At 41.9% G+C, this 19,312-nt stretch overlaps 1 protein-coding gene across 3 annotated transcripts; it reads right to left on the bottom strand.

Annotated features, from left to right (window-relative positions):
• Positions 1-587: 587 nt before the first annotated feature.
• On the bottom strand, positions 588-19,300 carry CTSC (cathepsin C). 3 transcript variants are annotated; one of them, XM_017819729.1, is made up of 7 exons: positions 19,199-19,300; positions 18,116-18,261; positions 7,927-8,093; positions 7,358-7,513; positions 5,126-5,241; positions 2,476-2,607; positions 588-1,718 (listed from the first exon to the last, which is right to left on the bottom strand). In XM_017819729.1, exons 1-7 carry the CDS (start codon positions 19,260-19,262, stop codon positions 1,216-1,218), a joined length of 1,284 nt encoding a protein of 427 aa, XP_017675218.1. In that variant the 5' UTR covers positions 19,263-19,300; the 3' UTR covers positions 588-1,215. The 3 variants fall into 3 exon arrangements, with proteins under 3 accessions (XP_017675218.1, XP_017675220.1, XP_017675219.1); XM_017819731.1 differs by lacking the exon at positions 19,199-19,300 and adding an exon at positions 18,799-18,979; XM_017819730.1 differs by lacking the exon at positions 19,199-19,300 and adding an exon at positions 18,528-18,582.
• Positions 19,301-19,312: the final 12 nt, after the last annotated feature.

Genomic DNA, 19,312 nt, shown 5'->3' with positions numbered 1-19,312 from the left:
TAATTTAAATGAGATATTTTGATTACAGACGACTTTTCCATTTTTCTGTATTTTATAAACTTCCCTACACCTAAAAAAACCCACTTATAAGACTGTATGTTGCATAGAAATGCTTTGGTCACATTTTAACAGGTTACTAAAGAAGTCAACTTCTACCCATGAAACAGGGGTTTTATGCCACTCTTGTTTACTCAGGTGGAGAACAGCAAAGACCAGTGCTGTGTTAACCAAGAACTGTGTTGCAGCTCAGAAATGGTTAATTCCAAGTGTTGCAATTCTCCCCCTCAACTCTATTTTTCTACCTTGTGTATTTGAAAGAAATAGGGCAACAGATTAACAGAAAAGTCTAAAGCAAGATTACTGGGGAATTAGCAAATTTACTCAATGAATTGTCCCATATCCACAGCCTGGACAACTTGCTCAGAGCTGTTGTGGTATCTCAGCTTCAGCTGTAAGATTATTAGTTCCTCTCTTCTCTCATCTTCCTTTCCCATCAGTTTATATCCTGCTGAAGCAAAAAGTTCTTGACAAGAAGCTTACAGAGACAGGTCAGCAAAGAAGCAATTTCTTCCACAAGAACTAACTCCTATAGGAGTGGGGTAATTTTTATTGAACTCTGAAATGATCAATTGCAAAGCACAGCAATAAAATCCAGAACTGGAACATTCAGTAACAGCCTGAAACATAGACTTGATTTCTATTGTCATAAGGGTTTGACATGCAGTTTTTACAGGACACTTAAAGCTTTAAAATTTCCTTTTAATCAGTGTAATTGCCCATTCCCTCCCCAATCCACACATTTGTTCTAAATTGCAGTGACTTCCTGATTTCTGAGAAGTAAGGCACTACAGTGTCCTTTCAAAGCAGTTACAGATTACCACAGCAGACGCTTCCCTCTGAGCTCTGAAGGTCAAGATTGTCCATGGAAAAAAATGCAACTGGTAACTGAAGATGTATATCTAGTGATGAATAACTAATCACCACTGCTACCAAAACAGCCATTCTATGTCATCTACCATCAGACTCGAGAGGAAGCCTTCAGTGCATAGAGCAGAATGAACAGTGTTCATCCTCTCACATAGGGAAACTGCTCTGTTCTGGAAAAATTCATTAAAGCTGTCCTGTTCAAGCTAGGGGACAGATTTTAAGCATAGTCTTCAACAATTGGTATGTTCGTATGGCTCAGGACAAGGCACTGGATGAAGACCTCTACATTTATAATTTTGCAATAGGAGTTGCAGCCACTGCAATGCTTTCAATTGCACATTCATCAGTGCCACGGCGGATTCTGAAGTAACCATCTTCTCCCCATGAGGTGCCCCAGCTGTTCTTCACAATCCAGAATTTCTCACCACTTTCTGGGTCTGCACCATAGCCCACCAGCAAGACAGCATGATTGGTCAATTCAAAAGGATTTGAGTCATCTTGCAGCCCAGTATGATGGTAGATCCCCTCTTTATAAAGCATGAAATCATTATAAACCTCAAAGGCAACAGCCATTGGCCCATGCTGAACAAGCTCAAGTTTCATCAGGGCTTCATTGCAGCCTCCATAGAAACCACCAACGTAGTGGTACTCCGAAGTGTAGTAGTGGTAACAGCTGCGTTTGAAAAGGCATGGAGAATCTTGGGCTGTGTAAGGGAAGCAGTCCTCTTCCACCACACCGAAGTCTTGCACATACTTTCCAGCAATGAGATATGGGAAGCCACCATCACAGCCTAAACAAAAAGAATATGTGCTTATTACCTTGGAGAGTTATTTGAGGTGGGAGCCTCTCCTACTTATATCTTTTGGAATACTTTCAGATATACTATTGAACATGCACTGCAGAGACCCAGACAATCCTAATATTCTAGTTAGCTGTAGCTAGCTTTCTGTAACACACAAGGCAAAATTCCCACTTGTGGGAACTATACTGGGAACGTTAATACATAGACCCCTTTCTCATTCAATTGCTCCTGACAATCCCCATCAGGAAGAGCAGTTAGTTACATGCAGTACAAAGACCTGACTAATAAGCATACAGTCCTCCAGAAAGCCTGAGTCATTGCTTTTGCTCATCTCCCCCTCCTTGTATGCTCCTCCTCCCTCTAAATATGCTACTGGAAGAATATTTAGTTCCATTCTTTCTAGGAATGCATTGCAATTTAGCTAGATTTTGAGCCCTACTCCTTAGATATTCCCCATGTCACAGGTAGATCTACCTAAAATCCAGTAACATCCCAAGCATGAGGCCACCTGCTCCTTATTCAATCCCATCATCCATCCCACAAAGAAGTGGTCTGACAACTCTGGAATTTTTTCCTGCAATCTTTAAAAAAATAAAAAAGTACTATAACATATAGCCTGGCAAAAACTTTATGAAAAAGCTAAATTGTGTGCGATGGGGAAGGCACAGAAGTTTTTAATATACACTCTCCTTCTGCAGCATTATCAAAACTTGAAAGCTGTCATTGTAAATACCAGCACACTTACCCTGAGAATACTGGCTGCAAGACACAACCTGCTGCGGACTAAAGATCGGTTTCTGAGTATTGTTTGTAAGGATACGTATTCTTGCTTCCAGCATGCCCATGGAGGAAAACGCGTAACAGCTGCCACATGAGCCTAAGAAGGGGAGAAAACGGAACCATGCAGAGCAGTCAGTAACACAAACAAGCCTAGTCACCTACAGTCAGGTACAACTAATTCCTAGAGTCCACTGAGTCAAAACCTACCAGATGTGATTAGAAGTTAAAAACCAATGGAGCAGAAACTTTATATCTACATTTAGCTTTTAAGCACGCAATTAAAAAAACCCACTTCTAACAACTTCTGAAGGAACACAGAGCTTACGCAAGAATAAGAGACAGCATACTCCTCTTCAGTGTTTTTTCAGCAGTACCTTTTAAGAGCTATCCTATTATGCTATTCCTTCAGAATGAACCTACAGGGACCGCATTACCAGGGCAGAGAAGTCTCAGCCTACTGCCTCAGACAACAACCCTTTATGGAGTACATATGCTAAGTGGCAATGAACTATTTGAAGTGAATGCTGACATTATTGTTCTTATTTCAACCTACCAATGGATTTAGTCCTGTAATCTCCAATTGAAAAAATATTCCACCTCTCCAGCTACCCCTAAAACAACCAACTTTTAGAGACTAGCAGTATAAATAGCAAGTTTGATATAGAGAATTCATCCCAGCTCCCCTTGCTTTACAAGGGCTTGTAATTGTACGCTGGCTTTTCAGAGGCACCTTAACTTCCCTTTGGTTTCCCAGCAGAGAGTTAAGTCTCCTTACTTTTGCATCAGAATTTAGTATTGCCTCTAGCTTTAGGCCTCTTCACTTCCTTTCACATATAAAAACCTTTAGAAGTGGAATGACAAGCATCACAGGGAAGAACAATTACTTGGATGGGGTCCTATTTTATCTACTGATTGTCACCAAGGTCCATGATTTCCTTTTGTTTCCTGACAGCAGGAAAGTCAAATATTGCAGAGCTATGAAAACAAGGGAGGCCTGAGGAACAAAACAAAATACCTTCTCTTGAACTGTGTGGGTGTATAAAAGCACAGTTATTACAAAAGCAAGATTTTGTGAAATTGCACCTTCACTCAGATGTATCTCTGAAGAGAAGGGGCAAAATCAGCCTGAACATGAACACTCCTTTGCCCAGCAGGGCAAAGTGAAGCAGTGAAAGATGCCACCCACTCACTATACAGTCACAGCATCTTAGATGGGCCACACGGAACACTTTGTTGCATCTTGTGTGCAAAAATGTAAAAAATGCAATTCACACAACCATTTCAGTCCATTGGATTGGCTGCTAAATTTCTCTCCTGCTACCCCAGTGGTATTTATGAGGCTCACAGACTGACCTCTTTTGGAGGTTTTGTTTGTGTGGGGGTTTTTTGTTTGTTTATTTTTCTTTTTAAAGCCTGAAAGCTAAAATACTAATTTGATAGAGCAGAATGAATATTCCACAGACATTTAACATACTCAGCATGGACTTTTAGATTACAGGAAAAGTGTAGGAAGCTTTATTATTGGAAACAACAGAGTAGCTCTCATTTAGAGAAACTCTGAAGCAACATACTGGAGAAAGGGTAAGTTTGGAACTAAGTGTTCAATTGTCTGGCAGCTAAAAGAGCCTTTGGTATATTCACAGTTCACACCAGGAGAAAGTAGAGGACTCACACCTACACAGGACCATATAATTTCCTGTTGCCATCTTCCAGTGATGCAATGTATCAGCTTGCAAGGTAGAACTCCCACAAGCCTTCCTAAGCTTCTTCTGCTACCAGGAGCCCAGCTGGCAGAATAACTAACCCATAAATGAGGGATCAGTGATTTAAGTAACTCCTTCCCCACCATGCTAATGTTATGTTCCCTTCCCCAAAAAGTTATAACTAGATAACTACCAGAAGATGCAAGTTTATTTGGAAATGGTAGTTCAGGCAAGGGACACATTAATTGAGTCCACTTCTAGCTTCCATTAATTCAGGTCTAACCATCTTATTCAGGTCTCTCACACCACAGTGCTATAAAAGTACTTCCTACAGAATACACATATACCAGCATGGTATCCTTTTTATTCTACTTTAAGCTAAATAATTCCCTATCACAGGGAACAGTTTTATCAGTATTCTATATTTATCAGTGTCCACAATTTTAACAGAGACTAATGCCTCCTCTTGCAACTAACCATTTAAGTAACTCCTAAATTTATCAGGGTGGCAAGACTTGGAGGCAATATAAGCAATTTTCATGGGTTTATTCATTAAATCTGCATGATAATTTGCCATCAGCAAGAATTAGGGAAAGAGTTTGATGTACATCAGTTCACTGAGTGTACAGAAAACTGTGGCTGAGATGGATTGGACAAAACTTGAGAGCTGTCTTTATACAGGGTTCTGTGGTAATTGGCCTTCACTCCAGCAAGCTACACTGCTGTCTGGATAAGCCAGTACCATCACCTATTTCAGCACTGTTGGTAGCCAGGACTCCAAACAGTTTCTACAGGTTATTCATAGTAAAGGTGCAATCTGTCAACTGTAAGACACTTCTTGCTAACAGCAAACTATGAAGTACATCAAAAGAACACTAGAGCATTTCATTCAGAGCTTTTATTCATTTTTACCTTGATTCCGAATAGGGCTGACATAATTAACACCATTCACATTTCTCCAGTCCCAGGATTCTGGCAAGCTTGAAACTTTTTTTAGTAATTCAGGTGTTAGAGGTGCAGGCTTTGGTCTAAAGAGGAGAAAATGATTTTGAGAAACATACCATGCTCTAGACAAGGAAACAATTACATAACACTCAGTTTTCATCTTTTGGTTTCTACTAGTTGGACTTCACACTATGCAATTTGAAGTAGCCTCCATCTAAACTGAGTGGGTGTCAATCTGAAGAGATTAGTTTCAGCAGGATGCAAGACCTACTCAAATATGCTCCCTGACGGAACTATATTATGAACTATCCACTGCTGAGGAATACACATTCAGTACAGGAAGCTCAGTTTGCAAGCTGCAGTGCCAGCTGCAGATTGAGTTCTGAGTGGCCTAGATGAGAGGCTGTGAACTGCCAACCCTTTGCATAACCAAGGACCTGGGGACCTGCGGCCACACCGGACACTCAGAGACACGGCAGGAGCTGAGGAGTCCAGATTTTCACCGCTTAGCCTGTGAGTGGATAAAAGCCCCAGGGTTTCTTTGTTTGGGGCCCCTCCACAGAAGTACCAGCTTAAGCTGTTATTTTGTTATTTAGTTATTGCATCAAGATTAAATTATTTTACGTATCTGGACATCTGAGACTCTGCTATGGGAAACCTGGAGTGAAGCCAGGAAGGAAACCTGGTCTGACTGCGTGAGTGTGGGGTCTGTAGCTGCAAAGGGGTCTGTAGCTGCAAAGGGGCCTCGGTTCCAGCTCAGGTGCTGTGAGAGTAACTGCCAGAGTGGCTTCTGGATTGTCAAACAGGGACGTTTCCTTCACATCTACAAGCTGCTGAGGTCAAATACCTTTGTGCTCATCTGAAGTGCTGAGGGTCACTGCAACACAGTTCTGCAGCAGATATTTTACACCTCTGCTATCACGAGGTATGTAGAATATCTGACTGCAGGAGGCACCTTGTCTTGGCAGCATGCACTGACAGCAGCTACAGATTGTTTAACTGCAGACAGACATGGCTTACATCAACACTTCACTAGATGTAGTACCACTTGTCTCAGAAACTTCTCTGGAGCAAGTTTTTACTGTGACTATTGAAGAAGTATTGAATGTTACTTTCCTCATTTACCACTTGCAGCCAAGTGATGCTCATACATCAGCAAGCCAAGAGCTTTCTGTATTTAGCTTTCACACAACCCAATGCTTGTCCTTAGGTGCCATTCACAAATACCAGACACTGGAATCTGTTTTGAAAGCAGGAGAGGGCCAACCAAATACCATCATGGCACTGTATGGGTGCAACAGGTTATTGTTACCAAGTAATTTACTGTATTTGAAGATGATCTACAAGGTGAGTTCTGTCTATATGATGAAACCATGATAATCTGCATAATTATCCCACACAAATTAGCAATTTTATTGTAGAGTAGGACCTTCTTCTACAACACACAACTGCCACAGTTTGGAAAACTAAGGAGCATTCCTACTCACAGGAATACCAAGAGCGAAAAAAGCAAAAATGCCAAGAAGGTAGAAAGCTGTAAAGAAGAGAATCTTTAGATCAAAGAACTCTAGTTTGCAAATTAATCTAGAGGATGATGTACAAATCCCCATTACTGCTCTCTGCTCAGTGATCTGCAAGACCCTGAAGGCATTCTTGGGGCTGCTTTCATGCTTCTTCAGTGAGACACTACTCCTGCTAGAGCATCCTGTTGAAGGCATGGCAAATTATCAAAGTAATCAGGGAATTCCCTCAGAAATCATTAATATTTATGTTTAATGGCAGAATGCAGTTCACTGCTTTTTAATTGCAATTATGAACTAGCAGAACCAGGACAAAGTACAAGCAGAAACTCCTGACTGTGGCAAGCAGCTGATGAGCAGACACGAGAGTGAGATGACAACCAGGACTGTCCCACTTCTTCCCTGCACGTATGAATTCAGCAGCGAGCTACTGGGCAAGATTAAAGGGTAGGTTGCTCTATTTGTCTCAACTGCTTGAGATGACAGATGCTCAGAATAATCATTCAAATGAAAACTATGTTGGCACTCCATGACTATGAGCTGGAAGGCCCTGAAACTTGATTAAACATCTGACCCACAAGCCAAAACACAGCTAGAAAGCGCCAGGACAAATATAAGCAGAGTCTTGGCAGCAGCGAGGTTTATGGCAAAACAAAAGGTTTTGTTTTGTTTCAACTACCTTGAAGCTCTGGAATAGAGACCCCCAGCTCTTCTAGTTAGTTCTTCCAGGGCAAAATGCTCATACTCCTTGTATCTTGTCGCTCTCCACGACTTCTGATGAGCATTGATAGCATTTACGAAATCAGAGTTGTGCACATAACGCCTGCCTGAAAGTCTGCAAACAAAAGCAACCAAATAAAACAGTAAGAAAAGGACAGATTGAAAAATAAAGGTGTTCTCTAAACTCAACATGTAAAAGACTAACTCTGGAAGTGTCTTGTGGTAGGTACTGATAAAAAAACATGGAAATATTGGATCAAGGCAAGGTTCCTTAAACTTGAGACTGACTAGATATAATCATCTTGCTTAGACATGCCAGTTTTGTAACTGAGCTTTGCCACAGGAGAAACTCTGACGTGACAGGCACACGCTCCTCTGTTTTAGTGCATTCAGGTTTTATTTCCAACATTATAACTGGTATTAACTTTGCCCTCAGTAATGGAATTGGTCCTTATGGTTTTAGTTAAAACCTGAAGGACAGTTATGAAACATTTTATTCCAGTAAAAGCTCACTTATCTGTTGCTTACCTTCCCCTGGGCTTCTGGAGAGGCAGCTCGTTTATGTGAACATCTGAAGGAGATGAAGTAATCTTCTGTCCAATGAAACAAGCCCAATTGTGGCCAAGTACATCATGTACCCATCCTGGTAGAGTCTCATTACAGTAGCTGGTTACATTCTCGCCTTCCTTTTTGTACTGTAATGTGAAGAAGTTATGCTGGTGTTGAGCAGATGCATTTGTTAGCCTAACAGCAGTTTCCTACCCACTCAGTTGCTTCTTGCCTGTGTTTCAGAGGAAGTGACCAAACATATACTCCAGAGGTTAAGCAGATAAATGAAACTGATACTTATCAAATCACTGCAGAAGACAATCAGGTTGTGACTTGCACTATTAGCAACAAAGCATGCATTAATATCAGTATCAACTAACAGGTGCTAGTTGTTTGGGTTCAACAGTTACTTTCTCAGCAAGATGCAAAAGACCTCTTAGTACTTACCCTTCTCTTCAAGGCCCTGAGGTTTGTTGCTCCACATATGTGATTAGTCAAGCTAACTCTGGACTATTTCAAAAGTTTGAGAAACTAGGACTCAAACACAGGAAGGATAGCAAGTTTCTCTCATCCAGTAACCTCTCAGAGAAACATGTACTATTTCTATATTTATTTGTGTGTAATTTATGTACTGTTTTTGTTTTACAAGTCAGAACCAAAGATGAGACTTCCTGCAACTGCTTAAAGCTTGAGCTGTGATGGTACAGCATCAAGAAACAACTTCACGTGAACTATCAAATGAAACAGTATGAAATGATGATCCATTGAGAACAACTCATTTAAAGTTGGCAGTGAGGAAAGTGTTACTAAGGTCTCAAGTCCTGAGTCCTAACACTTCCCTGTTCACACAAGTCTTCATTTTAGTACTGAAGAGTAATAATGTTACGTATTCAGTAAAATGTGTCTTCATACAACAGTTAGCACTAACACTTTACCCAGCTACCTAAGTTTTCTGAATTAGCAATTCTTTGACAGCAGAATGTCTCAGGGTGGGGCAGGGGGCGTGTGGCTCTTTACTCATTACTCATCTCTTAAGGTTAGAGCCTGTTTTGTATTAAACTACAAAGAAGCTTGAAAATCCCATGCAACAAAAGCTTTAACTTTACTCTTCTAATCACAAAAATAGAATCCAAGTTTCCTAGTCCAAAAATACTTCCTTAAATCTCATTGGAGTTGCACATGTACAACAGTACAGGGATTTTGGAATTACGTTTCAACAAAATGCTTGCTCAGCTTCTTTACTGAAGAAAGTGGTGGTTTTTGGTGACGGAAATGCCCCAAGATGGAAATGAGTAATTAAAGAAACAGGGGGATTGTGACTCTGTACAGGTTTTGTGGGAAATTCGAAGGAGAACATGTAGTGAAATAATTAAATTTATCAATCAAAGGAATAAAATTAAAGGCTAATTCTCTGTTTTAGAACAGGAATTTGCTTTGTCCCCAGTCTGGAGGTTGCAGAGGCTTCATATCTACACTCCTGCTTGTCTAGCAAGGCAAGCAAGTTTGCTGACTGGAGCAGCATGGGGGCACTAGGAAGTTGACCTGTTGCCTTGCTCTATTCATCCTCTCTTACTGTGCAAGACTGTGCAATATAGGATATAACTACACTTGGCCACATAGCAAGGGCAAGGTCCAGAAACTATTTGAGAAATACCCTCTTCACAACAGGAGTGCTAGAAATCCAGACACCCAAAAGCAACAGGTTAGTGACTTTACATCTATAATTTACTTTAGAGCCAATCACTTTATTGGCTCTACACGACAGCATTAAATTAATACCTGTCTTTTTTATGTAAAAGTTGCCACAGATTATAACAAGACCAAGTACAGCTATTCTCAATAAACACAGGCCTTCAATCTAAATACGTGAAGATCAGAGGAACAGGCCCACTTCCTGCAACAATCAGACACAGATCCTGCCTAGTATACAGTTATACTGAATTAAATTAAAATTAAATTAGATTTAGGACTTAACTCGTTGCCTTTTTTTTCCATGAAGACATCTGATAACTAGCAATTAAAACAACAAAATGCCTTTTTTTTCCTGTTTTGTTTTTCTCTCCTAAAAATCCCTGTCCTTTTCCAGGAGATTAAATTCATTGCTTTTTTAAAGATGTAGATAAACCAGAATAGCATTCACAACATTTGTGCAACTTATCTTTTGGGAAAGTGAATTTAGCAAGTTTCTTAGACTGTTCTTTCAGTTCATACATATCAGCGAAACTAGGAAGGGGGTAAGAGGACAGTCAGTGGCAATGCCTCAAGACACAAAAGCCAATTTCAGACAGTCTGTGTAGAAGCCTAAAATTAGGCAATTCAAATCCTCTGTAGCTAACTTTTTGTAGACTGGCAGACTATAAGCTACTACTGAACTGACTTTAAAATGGGGACACAGAGACTTTGAGACCATAGCATATCAAATGATACCTGGATAAAGAGAATTTAACCTCAAAGAAGCACAGTCAGCTAGGAAATGAAAATATACCCGAAAAGTCCCAATTTGCCTTTCCCCCTCTGACTTGTAATTGAGAGCCACTGACGCAGCGAAGTGACAGAGAAACCTTTAAAAAAACTCCAATATTTGTGCTTCATTTCTACAAGCCAGTTAATTACCCAATGAGCCACACGTTAGAAGAAATAAAATGGGGTAGCATTGTCATAGGTGCCATGACAATGACATCCACTGCTTACTACCAGAAGGTACATCACCAAGTCAGTACATTATTTCTAAAACCACAGGTAGCATTTCTTACTGCTACCAGTGAAGGTCTGAGAGATTCGATCTGGAAAATCTGACTGTGCCAGTGTAATGATTTTAGAGGACTGACTATGTGTATGCCTGCCCAAATAACAATCATACAGGGACACAGCACCACTGCATGAACAACAGCTGACTCAGATGGATGTGAATTTTAACATCAGACCCCAAAGAAGCTTCCAGCACAGCACCTAAAACATCCACAGAACCCATCCTGTAACAGCATCCTTCATGGAGGACAACAGTCAGACAGCTCTGATCACCAGCAACTGCTGGACAACTGCTGCATGCATTTTCTCTGCAGACCTAAGATGATGGCTTTCATTTCTGAGTTAATAAGAGACCACTGCAACCATACCACATGGTAACTTCATCAGCCAGTGCTCACATCCGCAGCATTAAATAAACTGCATCCAGTGATCTGACCAGTCTAAGACAACTCCTGCAAAAAGGCACCAAATATATTCAACAGTTCAAATTCTGAGGTTTAAGCTTTAATTCTATTTCGAATGCATATTTTTCTCAAGCCTGACAACTCACGCGACTTTGCCTAATGCCAGAATTTAGCCAAGCCACTCCAACAACATTAACCTTAAAGGGCTTCATGTATCTAGACTTCGAAGACTGCTGTCAGATACTTGAACCCCAGGTAAGGTTTTTGGTGCAGTATACTTTTAATAGCATCTTTCCTGTGTTGGTCATCATGACAATCTATCTGCATATTCACTTCTAGTCCTGGTAAAAAAACATAATTGTTTAAAGCTTTCTTTAAATCTTTAATCTCACTAAGGGGAAAGCACAAAAGGATGGAGACCTTATTGGAAACGTTATTTTAACAGGGATTCAGCAGTGCTACAAACACAGACTGCCCACCCATCCCCTTTTACATCTAATGTTCTCAACTTAAGCAGTGCTTGGGCAAGAAGCCAACTTGAGTTCTAGGGGGTGGGACTACCCTATACACTTAGAGGACTGGGCAATCACCAACCATAGGAAGTTCAACAAGGGGAAGTGCCAGATTCTGCACCTGGGATGGGGCAACCCTGGATGTACGTACAGACTGGGCAATGAGATGCTGGAAAGCAGTGCCAAAGAAAGGGAGCTGGGGGTCCTGGTTGACAGCAAGTTGAATATGAGTCAGCAGTGCCCCGGCAGCCAGGAGGGCCAACCATGTCCTGAGGGGCATCAGGCAGAGTATTGCCAGCCGGTTGAGGGAGGGAATTGTCCTGCTCTGCTCTGCATTGTGGTGGCCTCACCTTGAACATTGTGTGCAGTTTTTGGGCACCACAATATAGGAAAGATATTAAGCTCTTACAGAGCATCCCATCCTAAGGAGGGCAATGAATATGGTGAAGGGCCTTGAGGGGAAGCCGTATGAGGAGCGGCTGAGGTCACTTGGTCTGTTCATCCTGGAGAAGAGGTGACTGAGAGGAGACCTCATTGCAGGTCTCATGTACAACTTCCTCATGAGGGGAAGAGGAGGAGCAGGCACTGATCTCTTCTCTCTGGTGACCAGGGACAGGACCCAAAGGAATGGCCTGAATTTGTGTCAGGGGAGGTTTAGGTTGGATATTAGAGAAAGGTTCTTCACCCAGATGGTCACTGGACATTGGAACAGGCTCCCCAGGGAAGTGGTCACAGCACCAAGCCTGACAATTCAAGAATCATTTGAACAATACTCTCAGGCACATGGTGCGACTCTTTGGGATGGTCCTGTGCAGGGCCAGGATTTGGACTCAATGATCCTTGTGTGTCCCTTCCAACTTGGCATATTCTGTGATTAAGCCTGGTGGAAAGACTTATCACTCATTTGTTACCAAATTTACAAGTGTGGCTATGCATTTTAATACAGGAAGCACACACTGAATTAGAACAGAGTTGCAGACTTGCAGATGCCCTACTGTACAAAAATACAGAAGATTATGGTAGCAGAACAAAGTACTGCATCTTGCTACCTGATATAAAATGCAAGCAAGTATCAACTATAGGGGCATTTTCTTTACTCTAGAGAACATTCTCAAATTCTGAGACCTGTGCTTTCAGATTTACACTTTAGGGAAGCAGCAGTTGCACACTGCCAGTTAAGGGAGCCCAACTAAGAGAGGTTAAAAGTTGACTTTCAAGTGATATGCAGAATGATTAAATAGCATTAGCAGCTCTAGCACTTCTACTTTAGCACATGAAATGAAATGAATTCAGGGGTTTTTTTTCATATCTCAAAATTTAAACATAAACTACTGTCACATATCGAGACTGGTTATTTCAGAACAGTAGTCCTTGATTTTAACCAAATTTGGGAGCATTGGGGAAGAGAGAAAAGGATGTGACAAAGATATCACCGAATCAGTCTGGAAAAGACTAGTAACTTGAGTGGTGGAATATTCTATTATCTACTTCTTTCTTTTTGCTGAAGTGATTATACTGTTTCAAAATGAAAAAATGCCAGACTTGTGGTTTTTGCTAAAGGACATCTCAGAAGTCAGAATTAGTACCAGTTAGCTTGAGGTACAAACAGCAAGAACCTTACAACACTGTTTCCCTCAAAGTGGTAGTCTCAGCAATAAATACCTTAAAGCTATAAGTAATTGAAATTAGTTAGCCTCAACTTTCCTTTCAGCCTCACTTTATCTTTTTATGTTATGTTGTTTCTATTTCTTTTGCCATCCTTCGGGGAAAAAATAAAAACTTTAAAGCCTCATATATTGCATAGCCCTAAAGAATCCTTGTATCATCCAGCAGAAGCACGTGCTCAAGCTTCTGCTAAGTCAGTAGACTAAATTCATATCCAAGTTCAGTATAGGGATGTTTCAGCAGCACACATTAAACAAGAGCATTCCTGTAAAACAAACAAGTTACTCTGCGCTGCAAACAAACAGCAAGAAGAATAACTATGACTTGTCAGAAGCAGAATGCAAGAATACAGTAGGATGTTGCATTTAACCTGGAAAACTTAAGAGAACAGTAATACAACGACAGTTAGAAATAAAACACTGTTAGAGTTTCTTTACTTAAGATACTAAAGCAAACTGAGGAAAAAAATGCAAAGATAAGCTCACTCAATCCACTCCTTTGCTGTATATAATCATTTCCCTACAGGCCCCAAGTCAAAGAACAACTAACTTGTAATGGTAGTGAAGCCCCACGAAAGTCTTAGTGGGTGTCTGTTTAGCAAGCCATAGGAACAAAAAGCTTAAAAACTCACTGACACATGCATCATCCAACAGGCTGTGTCTATATATACACAGTACAGTAGCTCCGATAAAGCCACCACTTAAGGCAAGCTCACAGCATTCTAGTCAGTAATTAATAGCTTAATTTTTTAACATGAAGCAGAAATACACCAGAAGTTCAACTAGCACCAGTGGCACTTCTATGCCTGAAACACACAGACTACACTAGCGGCTTAAATACTGCTCTTCATTGTGCCAGGCAACTCCATCTCTCTTCAATGTCAGAACAGGAGCATTACAGAATACAAGTTACAGGACCATAGTATATAAAAAGGACGTTTCTTCTGTCCTATCACCATGATGAGGTTTTAGCCACATAACTTTAGTGCAACATAAAAAGAATTTGAAACTGATGAGCAGCCTTTAAGCAATAAACACTTGCTTGACAAGCCCAAACCCATTACTATGGAAAGAGATATGCAAGGTTTTCTGTATTATGGCTGTTCCAATACCACAACCCGCTCCATGAACCAAGAAATTATTCCACAATCAAGCAGTAACTCCAGAACCATGTTCACACTCTAAGGTTACTTCAGAGTGAATTAAGTAATTTTACCAAGTAGCAAAAACAACAGCAAATTACTCCATATCAAACATATTAGTTCTTTCTTGTTGTAGAGCAAGAGACTACCAGCAAAGAAAATTCTTCCCTTCCATGAATTCCAAAGGGACTTTGTCTTATGACTTTTCAAATACTCAACAGTGATCAAGGCTAAGCAATATACTATGAGATTGCTTTTACGCTTTCCTCTTATTGCATTTCCAGGGAGGAAGGCCCTTGCCAGTTAGTATTATAGTTTACCCTTTTTACTCCAAAGGCTTCTCAAGTATGACCAACACTAAGTAAATGAAGTCTGCTATGTTTATGTTACTTTCATGTGCAAATGGTAGGAGTATTTTAAACAATAGGCAAACATTGTTCAAAAAACTCTGAAGCCTGCATTGAATGGAATATATTACTTATTCCCTAGAAATTTTAGGGTAGAAGATGATGAAAATCGTCTTACAAAAGAATTAGTTGCTTTTGAAAGATAAAACCACATTTCTAGTTTCTACCAGGACTAGACATTTTGTATTTCTATTTCATATGTAATGCAGTATTTACTGGATTAAAAGTAAACAGATATGCACAGCTAAATATGTCACAAAGTCAAACAGTTTGTAAGGAACCACTTCCTCCCTCCAAGTCCCCACTGATGGTTGTGAAGAAAGAATTTTGGAGATAGACAGCATTGCATGTTGTTGCCCAATAACATCAAGTAGTTATCTGCAGCAAAAAAATGCAATTACTAAGTGTTGTGGTATTTCCTCAGCCTTCTCAGACATTTTACATGCATCTTGGTAATCTATTGTTTCCTTTAGAGCAGGAAAACTAATAGATGGTAACCGAATTTGGCTCTAATCCTCTCTATAATGTCTAAGAAAAGAAGTCTTTAAATTAAAGATGTCTTGCTGATGAATTCCCGACTACTGAACAATGAGCCAAACAAGCTTGCCATTTCTCAGTACCAAAGGTGACTGCAAAACTAACAATTAATGCATTTGCTCACAAACGGCTAAGACAGATACATGATTTGACTGGCCCTGTTTTGAGCAACAAGGTGAATCAGATGACCACCAAAAGTTCCTTCCAACCTAAATTATTCTATAAAAGTTTTGGTATATTGTTTTAAGATTACTCTTGCGAACAATGCAATACAAGAAATCAACACTTTTTGATTACTTGACTTAGTGCTCATGTTCTGGGATGTATTTCACAAGGTACATCCCAAGCAGAAGCAGAGCCTTCTCTGACTCTCAACTGTCTTCAAGTTGGCTCCTAACAGATCCATTTATGTTCCAGAGCAGGCCACACTGTTTCTATGATTGCACTGCTCACATACAAGAACTAATTTGATAATCAGCACCTGTTTCACTGCTCAGCATACCGGCTTGTAAAGCCACTCTGTATTTCAGTGTAAAATATCAGCCTAAGGATTCCCAGTCTGCTAGTTCAACTATATTCTCCTCAAAAGAGTTCAACAACTGCTGAATTCTACCTGCCAGACACAACACCTCAAGCCTGAGTTCATGGAAATTCTATAGCATAGTGTTCCACTGTCCTCACAGAGGCAGCAATTCCTGCTACTTTTGAGGGAGGCCCTCCCACTGTAGGTAGGCTCATAGATGTGTCCCTGCCTAAGAAGTTTCAAAACAATTCTGCCCAATTAGACTACCTTTCAGTGTCCATACAGTTTTTGGTGTATCACCTGCCAAAGCTATGAGAAGTGCACATAGCAGCAATTTAGTTTCACTGTCTTATACAGATGAGAATGTCAATCAGGTATTTCTCTCTCACAAGTATAAGACCCTGTCTTATTTTTAAAAACTGCATTCTTATTTTAAAAATTTACAGTTATAAGAGCGCACTAGTCTTGACAGTTATTTATAGCAGCTGATATAGTGCCACATTTTTAACTTGTGAAGAAAACAGTGTTGATAATTCAGAGGTGTTTTAGTTATTGCTGAGCAGCACTTACACAGCATCAAGGCCTCACCTGCTCCTCAGAGAGCCCTGCAAGCAAGTAGGCTGGGGGTGCACAAGAAACTGGGAGGGGACACAGCCTGGACAGCTGACCCCAACTGACCAAAGGGATATTCCATGCCGTACAATATCACATACAGAAACAACAGTTGAGGAAAGAAGGAAAAAAGAGGAACATTCAGAATCATGACATCTGCCTTCTTGTGTAACAGTCACGCAGGATGAAGACCCACTTCATGGAAATTGCTAAAGACCTGCTTACTGGTGACAAGTAGTGAACGAATTCCTTCTTGTGCTTTGCTTGCCTACACAGCTTTTGCTTTACCTGTTAAAGTACCTTTATCTCAATCCATGAGTTTTTGCACTTCTTCCAATTCTCTCCCCTGTCCCACCGGGAGGGAACAAGCAAGTGGCTGATTGGAGCTTTTCTACTTATCAGGGTAACCCCTATCTACACACTGGGGCTGACCTACAACAATGAGCACGTAAATAACCCCCCATTAGTTATGTTAAACAGCCTACACAGTCCTTTACCTTATATGAGCTCAAATTGACACACAGAAAGCTGCAAGGAACTTGCAGTTAAATTCAAGCCTTATACATCACTTCTGTTCAGTAAGGATTACAATTCTCCTGGGAGAGCGGATTATCACTTTTCTTAACATCTGAAAACACTGACTTTAAAACAGCTACTGTAAAATAAACCATCTATGATGGCATCTAGAAAGATGATGTAAAGCAAAAGTAATTTCTTCACCCTCCTTCTACTAGTGAAGGTTCAGTGATTTTGTGCTTGGACAAGGCCTAGGTGTTTACTGCTGACTCATCTGAAGCCAGACACAAGATCATGCTTCCTGAAAAAAACAAGAAACATGTTCACTGTTCCTGCCCAGGACTGCATTCACCAACTATTGCAAAACATATCTGTCTCCCAGGTAGCAAAGTTATCCTGCAGAGATTACTTCAAACCACCCTTCAGACTCACAATGCCACTCACTGGGACAGCAGCAGAGCACTCCTTTAACAAGAGAGTTTTCTCCTGTCTACCCCCTGTCTGCCATCACTGTTTTCAGCTTGGTATGAAGTCATTAACAGGGACTGGAAAAAACAGTATTACTCCTGATGAATAATTATAGGCAGCATAAAGGTTCCTGAGATATTAAAGCAGTATTCTGAAATAAAATTTAAAGAATCCTATAAATCCTTCAGCAAGGAGAACAGAAGGCTCCAAAATTTCCATGCATTAGAGAACATCTTTAAGGAAAGATAAAAGGAATGGTGTTTGCTATTTCACTTGGGTCCACAGTGTCAAGAAAAGTAAAAAAAAAAAAAAAAAAAAAGAAAAAAATTCTGGCTACTAAGAGAGTTAGCTTCATGAAGGCCTACAATTGTTTCAAGCATGCCAAGAAAGGAAAGCAGCAGTATCTGTAATTTTTTTCAGATAATGCCCAGTATGGGCATTACTCCCTACCCAGGCACTGATAACTATTTCCTTATGTTAAAAAAATTCTTTGTCTAGTAATCTAGGCAAATCTTAGAATCAAATATAATAAGTGTCCCAACTGACCCACCATGCCACTCAGGGACTGAAGAGAAGCCTAACTATAAGCCATTTTAGCAACAGCCAGTGATCTAGTACACACCAAGTTAACTCACCTTAAAAAATGCAAACCACTTGTAGTCATTTATCACAATTTCAAAGCCTTGATTGTAAATCAAAGTGAAGAAACCATAGTTGCCCAGACTATCTTGAGCCACATCTAACTTCTGAAGGTTGACGAGCACCTTTTTCTCCACAGGCCCTATAAGAAATACAATCATTACAGCATGATTACTGTGTGCAAGAGATTAAAAGCTAAATAGTAACTCCTCGCTACTATTATCTCCTCGCGGGTATTTCCACGGGGCGCGGTACTTCCACCTCTCTGGATGCTGTCAGGTTCCCCCGACAGCCAGCTCTGGCAGCCGGTGGCTTCCCGGGAGGTGCCAGGTGTGTCGCCCAGCACAGCCACGCTCTCCTCCTGGTCACAACCATTGCCCGGGCAGGCTGAGCTGGGCAGGGAGGCACCTGTGAGGGGCAGTGAGCAGGCAAGAGCCGTGGGGCTCATCAAGAGGCCTAGTCGAGCCCTAACCGAAACAAACAGAAGTGGTCAGACGCACTTCCATGCAGGAACCCGCCTCCTGTGCCGGCTCTGGGCTCTCCCGGCACGGAGCCGCCGCTGCCCCCCCACCCACATCTCCTCGGGCTCCCCGGAACACCCTCTCCCCCTCCCGGAGCGGCTGTGGGCACCCGGGGCTCCGCGGGGAAGGGGAACTGGCCAGGGCCGCCGCGGTCTCACCCGCCTGCGAGCAGTTGCCGTGGCGGCCGCCGGCCCGCCAGACGCGGAGCTCCCAGCTGCCCAGCAGGTCGGCGAAGGAGCAATTGGCCGGCGTGTCGGCCACCACGGCCGCGGGCGGCGCCGCCAGCAGCACCAGCGCCACGGCCCCCAGCGCCCACCCCGCCATTGCACCCCTCCCGCAGCCGCCGCCTCCGCTGAAGTGGGCTCGGACGCCGCCACCTCCCCGCCCCGCCACCTCCCCGCCCCCGGGGCCGAGCCCGCCCCGGGCCGGCTGCGCTCCGCCGGGAGGGGCAGGGCCTCCTCCACCCCGGAGGGTGTTCATTCCGAACGGCGTCCTCTGCTGCGAAGGGCGCCCACGTCTCCAAAGGGCATCCTGCCTCGCAAAGGGCATCCTCCTCACCGAAAAGCATCTCCCGCCCCAAAAGTTGTCCTCTCCGACGGGAGTCCTCCTGCCCCAAGGGCATCTTCTTCCCCAAAGCCCATCTATCTCCCCGAAAGGCATCCTTCCCTCAAA

The sequence above is a fragment of the Lepidothrix coronata genome, unplaced genomic scaffold, assembly GCF_001604755.1.
Source record: "Lepidothrix coronata isolate B3197 unplaced genomic scaffold, Lepidothrix_coronata-1.0 Scaffold76, whole genome shotgun sequence".
NCBI lineage: Eukaryota > Metazoa > Chordata > Aves > Passeriformes > Pipridae > Lepidothrix > Lepidothrix coronata.
This window is presented reverse-complemented; position numbering and strand designations above follow the sequence as displayed.